Raw genomic sequence first — 10053 nt, forward strand, 5'->3', positions numbered from 1 at the left:
TAAGGAAATCCAACCTCTGGTTAGGCAGCCTGCCAGCAGCTTGTGCTCTCTACCAGACCTCCACCTCCTTGTACTAGTCATGTGTGCATGCAGAGATGACTCAGGCGGTCCACTGTTCACAGGCCTCACCTACAGACAGAGAGAGTGCAGGGCTGGGGCCACTTACTGCTCTGAAGCCCTTCTCCACAGCCTCAGTGCCTTCAGTGCCCTCTGCAGCTTCCCCCTCGGTGCCCTCGTCTGAAAGGTAAGAGGAAGCAAGCTCAGCCCAGGAGCCCCAAGGGGCAGAGGACAGGGTTATGCCAGTGCCTGGCCTCACCATTGTCTGAATCACTGTTATCGGAGCAGTCCGTCCGGGTGGCTTTACTGTCGGGCTCGTCGGGACTGCCACATTGCTTCCTCTTCTTTTTCTTGGTCTGGGTCAGAAAGAGGGAGCAGGGTCAGGGTGGATGGCTCCAGGCCCCTCGCTCTGCTCAGTCACAAAACAGGAAGGCCTCCTCCACTCACCCGAAAGTCAGCTGTGGTCCAGGTCTTCCAGGTCCGCCTCATCTGTTTCATGCCATTGCCAAACCCAAAGCCAAAGCGGGAGCCACCTGGAAAGGTGCCCCCGCCACGCATGCCCTGGAACATGCCGTACTCAGGGATGATGTTCTGGGAGAAGAGGGAGGGCAGCCGGGAGGCACCAGGCATGCACTGGCCCCGGGCCCCCATGGGGTCTTCCCACACGCGCCCATAGCCTGAGGCCATCGGCCGGCCACTCCGGGAGTCCCGGGCCCAGCCCTGAGCCCGTGGGCCAAAGGTGTCGCCACCACGCATGCGGAACTGGTCGCGGTAGGCATCATACTGGCCCTCGTAGGCCATTTCCATCTCAGGGTCAAGCTCGCCGTAGTCATAGCCCGACCGGTACAGATCACGCTCACTCAGGACGGCCCTCGAGTCACAGGCCTCGTAGGAATCGTATCTGCAGGGGCAGGTGGCAAGCATCAGGGAGGGCCTCAGGTCCTATCACCCTTCTGCTCCTGCCTGCCACCAAACCTCTCTGTCATGGGGACAGAAAACCCACTCCAGCACCTACCCCATTGATCCCCATCAGAGGATCAATATTTGGAAATGCCAATTTAAAAGGCCTCTCAGGAGCAGACTTCTAGAAGCCAGAAGGGCCTCTCAGCTGATGTCCCCAAGCTTGCATGTGGGCCACACCAGCTTGAGGACCCTAAGAAGGACTGACTATTAGGGTAAAGTAGGTCTCAGTTAGGAGAAGAGATAGCCCACAGCCCATAAGAAATGTGCATGTGTCTGCGGCAGTCACAACGCCCAAGGTTGCTCCTCGAGGGGCAGAGCCACGCACCCCAGCATCCTGCAGTACATGGGCAGTTCAGCACATCAGTGTTTGTCCACTGGGGCTGATGACACCCACGAGAGACTGCCAAACCCTTCAAAGCCCATCACCACGAAAAGGAAGACAAAACAAGGAATGTTGCCAGGAAAGACAATGTGACCTTGCCCAGGGACAAGAAAAAGAGTTCTTATGAGCTCATATCAACTCTGGAGCCCAGGACAGGGAATCACATCCTACATAGCAACTGGGAAGGCAGGCCAAACATTCTACCTGCGCAAGACAGGGCACCAGAGAGAGCCGTTCTAACCATGGCTGCAACCCACAGGCCCAGACCCCACATGTCTCTTTGCCAAAGCTGGGTAGTCAAGAAGCACCAGCAGCATGAAAGAATAGGCCAGTGCTACCCAATTAATTGCCACTCCATCCCTCAACCCTGCTCTCCAGCTCCAGGTTGCCACAAGAAGGTACACAGGCAGCTGGCACCAGCAGCAATGTCAGCCCAACTGCACGGCCCCCCGCCCACCCCCTGCCTGCAATTTGGCAGCCTCAGCTCCAAGCACTATGACTGTCAGGCAGGGGATGTGCTGGGCATCCCCCAACACTTTTTGCTTGCTACAGAGCCCATGCAAGCAAAAGTCCCCTTGGTACCCTCTGCCCCCTAGTGGTCCTGGTGCCTCACTTGGCCCCATCAGCGCCTGGCCAGGCCCCTCCTTACTCTCTGCTCTCTCCCATTTGTCAGCTGGAGCCATTAGGCCACTCCACTCCAACCTGTGCCAGAAATACATGTGCCCTCCTCACTGAAACCTCTCACTAGGGCACAAGAACTTCTAGGCCAGCACCACTTCAGACAATGACAAATGCCCACAACATGATGCTGTGGGGTAGGGCAGATCTGAGTGGGAGGCCCAGCTCCACTATTTACCCCTGGGTGCCTGTGGGCAAGAGGTGTGACCTGCCTGCGCTTCACTTTCCCCATTTGCAAAGTAAGGATGTCAACAGTTCCTCACGGGCACTTCTGAGGCTCAACAGGTACATGTTTATAAGGCACTGAAGGGTGGCCAGGACATGCCCACATCTTCCTTGTCCCTTATGTGGGATGCGCAGCTCACAGTGGTCAGCCCCAAGGGTTCATCCCACCCTTCACACCCAACCCAATCTGTCCTGCCCTGACAGAGCGCAGGATGTAAAGTATCTGAAGAATGTCAAATGGCTGTCTCCAGAGGGAAGAGCCATTTAACAATGCTCCTGAGAAGAGCCACTCGGAGGGTACAGTGAAGCCAGCCCAGTCTGGGCTTGTTCCTCTCTCTAAAAGCTGGAAGAGAGGCTCACCATCAGGCAGTTGGGGAGGGTGGAGGGAGGAGGGGACACAGGCCAAAGAAGGGAAGTGCACTGGACCCCAAGCAGTCTCTGGGAAGCCCCGACAGCAGAGCAAAGAAGGAGAAAGCAGACTTAAGAGGCAGTTCAGAAGAGGGAGACGCCAAGGGGCAACAGGCAGGAGGTGACCCTGCAGAGCCTCAGCCCCTAGGCAGGTGTCCACTCACCTTTCTCCACCTGAGCCGTACACGCCTCCTTGTATCATGTCTGTCTCCAAATGCGGCACCATATCTAAGCGTTGGTTAATTCTGGACAAAACGGAATCAGCACTGGCACTACCCATGGCACTAGGGTTTGCATTTGTGTCAGAGCTAGGCATTTCCCAAGAGTTTGAAGTGGCCATACCATACCCATAGTTGGTGGTGTTATCCTGGCCATAGCCATAGCCATAACCATAGTTCTCGTAGCCTGCAATGAGGGAGACAGAAAGACAGACAAGATGGAGGGGGCGAGGAGAGACAGACAAACACAGAGACAAGGACACCTTCGGTCACAGAGACAAGACTGGATCTTACCCACCTAAGGCTGGCTGGGCCCTAGTTCATACTAATAAGGCCTCCTGGGAAGGAGTAGCCAGCTCCAGGGCACCTGGGACCCCCAAAGGCGACCCCCACCCCAAAACCTTGGCTAAGCTGGGCAGTGGCAGAAAGACTCAACCAGTTCAATCCCAAGGGAGAGGAGAATGATCATGGGTATAATACTTGCCTCTGTTTGTCCCAGAGCTCCAAGTTCCATATCCTACAAAAAGTAAAACAACAATTACACCTATAATTGCTTACAATACAGTAAGAGTTTAATTCAGGCACAAAGACAACGATTCCTAGAACCTGAGCGGTTACAGGAGACTGAACCTCCCCTAATTGAGAAGCTTTGAGCTTGAGAGCACTACATAAATGACCCAGGCCACCTGCTGCCCTGGTGCCTGACCTTTCGTGGTTCTGACCATCTGCTATTTAAGGAACCTCCCATTCCTAACACTCTCAGCTAAGGAATTTGGCTCCTATACGCCTTCCTTAAAAAGCCAGAATTGGGGGCTTCCCTGGTGGCGCAGTGGTTGAGAGTCTGCCTGCCGATGCAGGGGACACGGGTTCGTGCCCCGGTCCAGGAAGATCCCACATGCTGCGGAGCGGCTGGGCCCGTGAGCCATGGCCGCTGAGCCTGCGTGTCCGGAGCCTGTGCTCCGCAACGGGAGAGGCCACAACAGTGAGAGGCCCGCGTACCGCAAAAAAAAAAAAAAGCCAGTATCGGAAGATTACTCTTGCCCCTGGCTAAGCACCAATCAGAGGAGGAGGAGAGCAGTTTCCAGTGCCTAACACCGACACTGTGCTGTACAAGAAGCTCAGCACAGAGCTCATAGCCACTCTGAAATCGTGTCAATCAAATCACCCGACAAAGCCATATGGAGCAGAGAAACTGACTGCCCTAGTCTCTTAAATGTCTGTCTTAACAGGGAGAACCAACAAACACTTGAATTGTGAGTGTGCTGTGCTGGAACACATAAGCAGAGGGGGACAAAACACCACTCCCAGCTTGAGAAAAGCTGTTGAGAAAACAATCTGGATTATAAACTAAATGTGCTTTGGATTTTATTACAGCATGTAAGAAAAATTCATTCCTTCAGAAACATAAAGCCACTGAAAACTGACAAAGTGCAAAGCCAAGAGGGACCTCTGAGTCAAGCAGACATGTTTCTTTCCCAAGGGAGTGCATTAGAACAGGTGACTGCTTTCCAGTGCCTCGGGTGAGACCTCAGAGTTACCTGCTACTCCACACTGTCTACCCTGCAGACAGACAGGTCAGGCTCATCCCAGGGCAGGGGACCAAGCTCAGTGAGACGGCAGTGTGATGAACAACAGAATCCAGCCACAGGAAAGCAATACTGCATACACTGAGAAGATGAATCAGAATGAAGGGGGGTGGGGGCAGGCTGAGATCCTACACTCAGGCTCCTCCTCAATCCACTGCACAAACGAATGGGGAGACACTGGAAACCAGCAAGGAACTTTAGACGAACACTACTTTAATGAACCGTGGGCATGCTAGAGCTCACAAAGCAAAAATCCTCTTCAGCTGGGGAAACCAAAGCAAGGGCTTCTCATTCGTTTGTTTATTCAACAATTATGCTCAGAGGACACAGAACAGAGGCTGGCAGTCCTGGGCACTCCTCAGGCCCAGAGCAATGTGTGTTAAAGGAGACACTAAGTAATTAGAGCAGCAAGGGACAGCAGCTGGACATCATGTAAGGAGTGCGTAGTGAAAGAGACGTTCTTACAGGCAGAAGAGAGGCTGGCAGAGCCATACAAGGAATAATGCACTTAGTCCCAGCAGCTAACAAGATCCTGGCCACATGGCTGTTTGCACCCAGGACAGTGGACACTAGCTATTCAAAAAGAGACAGGACTGGGAGGCAAATGCAGACCCATTGGGGTTATGCTTGTGAGGCCAGAATAGGATGTCCCTGCCCCACCCCAGGCTTCTGCTACTGAGGACTTGCCAGAACGAGCAAAGAAGCACAAGGAGAGGAAGCAGGAGTGAGCATTAATGCTGAACACAAGGACAGATTGGTGGCTCCTATGACAGGGGCAGGCAAGCACTCCCTATGTGCTACTTGCTATGCCCAGAGCAACCTAGACTCCCTGATGGGCTCCCCAACCAGGTCCGTTTTGGGGGGGGGGGGCGGAAATCTTTGTCTACACTATGTTCTTTGGCGACTCCCTGAGATCTGACCCTTGCAGAAGAACATCGGAACTAACTTCCATCCACAGAGATGAGACCAGAGTTGACAAAAGAGAATTTTAAGAATATAATTTACTTTAAAAAGGAAACAACAAAAAAAGAGAGAGAGTAAAGAAAATGAGACAGTCGTAGTAAACAATAAAGAGCAAAAGTAGAAAACAATGTAGGGACTTCCCTGGTGGCGCAGTGGTTAAGAATCCGCCTGCCAGATGGACCTACAGTCTGTCATACAGAGTGAAGTAAGTCAGAAAGAGAAAAACAAATACCATATGCTAACACATATATATGGAATCTAAGAAAAAAAAAAAAGGTCATGAAGAACCTAGGGGCAAGACGGGAATAAAGACACAGACCTACTAGAGAATGGACTTGAGGATATGGGGAGGGGGAAGGGTAAGCTGTGATAAAGCGAGAGAGAGGCATGGACATATATACACTACCAAACGTAAAATAGATAGCTAGTGGGAAGCAGCCGCATAGCACAGGGAGATCAGCTCGGTGCTTTGTGACCACCTAGAGGGGTGGATAGGGAGGGTGGGAGGGAGGGAGACGCAAGAGGGAAGAGATATGGGAACATATGTATATATATATAACTGATTCACTTTGTTATAAAGCAGAAACTAACACACCGTTGTAAAGCAATTATACTCCAATAAAGATATTAAAAAAAAGAAAAAAAAGAATCCGCCTGCCAATGCAGGGGACACAGTTTGATCGTTGGTCTGGGAAGATCCCACATGCTGTGGAGCAACTAAGCCCGTGCACCACAACTACTGAGCCCACACACCTAGAGCCCGTGCTCCACACAAGAGAAGCCACTGCAATGAGAAACCTGTGCACCGCAACTAGAGAAAGCCTGTGCGCAGCAATGAAGACCCAATGCAACCAAAAATAAATAAATTAAAAATAAAAAAAGAACACAATGTAAACATTCAACTTTAAGGTAATAGTTAATCAGAACAGATTATAGCCAACCTACTCAGTGAGATCACATAGGCATCAAAAAAGAATCTAAGCCTTATGCTGCACGAGGAAATGCTTCTAACAGTAAGCAAAACAAAACCGTAGACACAATTCTAGCCACCTGCAAGTTATTCAACTACCTAAAGTAACTATGCTGACAAAAGTTAAATATAAAATGGTGGGATCTTGGTTGACTGTTTTTCAAAATGTCACTTAAATGCTATTATATTATTCTTGCAATCTGATCCAGAAGGAAAAGTAAAAATACACCTATTGCTTCACAGTCTGATTGTCTATGTAAAACTACTCCAAAAAATCTACAAAAAAGAGTTACTAGTGAATAAGTAAGCTAAGCAAGGTTTATTACAAGGTCAACATACAAAAATCAAATCTTTACATACCAGCAATGAACAACTGGAAACTGAATTTTTGAAAACTATCATATACCACAGCACTAAAGACATGAAATACTTAGCTGCAAATCTAACAAAATGTGTGCAAGATCTGTGTGTAAAAAACTACACCACTGGGGCTTCCCTAGTGGCACAGTGGTTGAGAATCTGCCTGCCAGTGAAGGGGACACGGGTTCGAGAACTGGTCTGGGAAGATCCCATATGCCACGGGGCAACTGGGCCCGTGAGCCACAACTACTGAGCCTGCGCATCTGGAGCCTGTGCTCCGCAACAAGAGAGGCCGTGACAGTGAGAGGCCCGCGCACCGCGATGAAGAGTGGCCCCCGCTTGCTGCCAACTAGAGAAAGCCCTTGCACAGAAACAAAGACCCAACACAGCCAAAAATAAATACATAAAAATAAATAAATTTATATAAAAAAAAGAATGTACAGCTTCTCTTTAATTCCTAAATGAAGTGACCATATCACTTAAAAAAAACAAAAAAACAAAAAAACTACACCACCAATGAAAGAAATCAAAGACCTGAACAAATGAAGTGGCATACTGTGTTCATGTACTGGAAGGCTTAATACTGTTAAGGTTTCAATTCTCCCAAACTAATCTATAGATTCAAGACCATTCAACTCAAAATCTCAGCAGGAATTTTAATAGAAATTGACAAATTGACTCTAAAATTTATATGCAAAAGCAAAGGAACTATAATATCCAAGTCAATTTTGGAAAAGGAACAAACCCAGAGGATTCACATTTACAAATTTCAAGACGTACTATAGTGATCAAGACAGCAAGGTACTATAGGAAATTCAGACTCAAAGATCAATGGAACTGAATTAGAGGCCAGATACAGACCCACACGTATATGTTCAATTAATTTTCAACAAAGGTAAAAAAGAATCTTGACCTATACTGCACACTTGGTAGAAATATTAAACTCAAGTGGATCACAAAATAAAAGTAAAACCTAGGACTATGAAACACCTAAAAGAAAACTTAGGAGAAAATCTTTGTGGCCTTGGGCTAAGCATTAATTTCATAGATACACCACCAGAAATCACGATTTATTAAAGGAAAAATTGGGACTTCCCTGGCGGTCCAGTGGTTAAGACTCTGCGCTGCCAATGCAGGGGGCTCGGGTTTAATCCCTGGTCCGGGAACTAAGATCCCACATGCCGCGTGGTGCGGCCAAAAGACTTAAACAAACAAACAAACAAAAACAAAGAAAAGACTGATGAATTGGACTTCATCAAAATGAAGAATTTGTATTCTTCAAAAGACACTATCAAGAGAATAAACAGATAAACTCCAGTCTGGGAGAAAATATTTGCAAATGGCACATCTGATAAAATGCTCTGTACCCAGAATATATAAACCTGAGGGAAAATAATTCAAAAAAGATGTGTGATGTGGGACTATGTCTGATTCAAAGGGTTGAGGCAGGGAGGGCAGGACAGAGAAGCCATGCAAACCAAGTTTCTCCTCATTTATGAACTCCTTGATACCTCCTTACTCATTTTCAGAACATTTTTTAAAGTATTTTTAAAAATTAATTAATTTATTTATTTTTGGCTGCATTAGGGGTCTTCGTTACTGCAAGCAGGCTTTCTCTAGTTGTGGCGCACGGGCTTAGCTGCTCTGTGGCACGTGGGATCTTCCCGGACCAGGGCACGAAACCCATGTCCCCTGCATTGGCAGGCGGATTCTTAACCACTGCGCCACCAGGGAAGCCCAATTTTTAAAACATTTTAAATCCCCCCCGCCCCCGCCCCGAGACTATCTGCTAATTCTTCAGGGAGCTTACTTATGTCCACCTAATCAGTGACTCCTGAGGGAATGCGACTGTGTAGGCTTAGTCTTTCCCTAGACGTTGGCAGTAAAACCAACAACCCATCTCAGTAACCAAGGCAAAATCCTTTAAAGAGGGCTCCTTCTTGACAGACAACTAGGGTCACAGATCACAGAAGGACAGCTTTACTGGCAGTTCTGGGCTGCTGAAGGACACCAACAGACCATCTATGGATCCTGTCACGTGGCCACTTCTGAATTAGAGATTTAGTGTGTCTGTCCAGAGTTGAGAAATCAATGAGAAACCTTCTCTCAACCCTGTGTGTGAGGAGCCTGCTGGCCTGACTGTGACTCTAAAGGCCTGCTAGATTCAGACAGGCAGCCTCTCCCACACTGGAGTCTCATGCACTACCCTGGGGCTAAGTTAATGGCTTGGTTTCTGCTCAGACCAATCCTTTGGACTTTGATTGGCCGTTCTCCTTCCCAGACCCTCAAGGGGATTTTCTGAAGCCAGATCTTTGTCACAGACCACAGGTACTTCTAAGAAAATGTCAAAGAGTCAAAGGAACAAATCTTTTACAGCCCCAAGAACTCCAGCTTGCTCAATAACAGACATCTTTCCCATAATTCCCCAAAGGGAAGCACTGGCTATTCTAAGAGCCCACCATACCATTTCACACAAGTTTGCCTTTGGAAAAGACAGTGTGACAGCAAAGTTAAAGGCAACTAATAAACACCAGATTGCTCTGCCACTAGAAGAAGGCAGAGCATGCACCCTCCAATTCCCAGGGGCCCACACTTACCATAATCACAGGTGGGTTGAGCAGTTGTGTCTGAGTATGTAGAATGCAATGTGGTTTCAGATCCCTGGACAAAGCCTAAACAGAGGTACAGTGTGGTTAATTTTCCCAAACAAGTTGCATGAAAATGATCTAAGACTACCTTTCAGTGGAGACTGGCTGGCAGACCCTCCCGTCACTGGAAAGCCACCAAAACCTCTAGCTTCTGAATGCTTTAATTACACCCCCAGAACATATTAACCAATGGAAAGGCAGGCTATGTTTAACTTGCTATGCCAGAAGAATTGGATAAACACTTTTAAACCTTCAAACTAGTATCCTGTTTTGATAAATGGGTACCCAAATTATTCAGTTGAATGAGGAAAATATTTATATCAAATCACTGAAAGGTGAGCTCCAATTCAAAAAACAATGGGGGGTCAGTTTTGAACAATGTTAAGGTAAATAATACCTCTTCCATTCCCCCAAATCTGAAGCCGAAACGGCTTTGTATTTTTTAGTTTTCCAATAAAAAAATGTGTGTATTACAATTACCTCTCAAAGGTAATTGTAATTTCAATTGCACTGGGGTTAGCATGTTGACATGGAATAAGTATTATAGAATATACATATAATTTCTTATCTTCTCAACTCTCATACTATTTCTCAA

The 10053-nt window shown here is 47.9% G+C and overlaps 1 protein-coding gene across 6 annotated transcripts in view; it reads right to left on the bottom strand.

Moving 5' to 3' along the window:
- The window catches only part of AKAP8L (A-kinase anchoring protein 8 like), a 30235-nt gene that overhangs the window by 13905 nt on the left and 6277 nt on the right, over positions 1-10053 (bottom strand). For 4 of the 6 annotated variants that reach the window (XM_022558830.2, XM_089905210.1, XM_089905211.1 and 1 more), the window contains exons 2-7: positions 9408-9482; positions 3416-3448; positions 2878-3118; positions 505-958; positions 317-413; positions 167-237 (exon numbers count right to left, since the gene is read on the bottom strand). In XM_022558830.2, the coding sequence (XP_022414538.1) occupies positions 167-237; positions 317-413; positions 505-958; positions 2878-3118; positions 3416-3448; positions 9408-9482 (971 nt within the window). The remainder of the gene's footprint in view (positions 1-166; positions 238-316; positions 414-504; positions 959-2877; positions 3119-3415; positions 3449-9407; positions 9483-10053) is intronic. The other 2 variants (XM_022558831.2, XM_089905209.1) reach the window with 2 other exon arrangements.

This window comes from Delphinapterus leucas, unplaced genomic scaffold (genome assembly GCF_059928025.1).
Source record: "Delphinapterus leucas isolate spDelLeu-1000000601 "Yukka" unplaced genomic scaffold, BTC_Dleu_Yukka2 spDelLeu_asBTCV2_sq25, whole genome shotgun sequence".
Taxonomy (NCBI): Eukaryota; Metazoa; Chordata; class Mammalia; order Artiodactyla; family Monodontidae; genus Delphinapterus; species Delphinapterus leucas.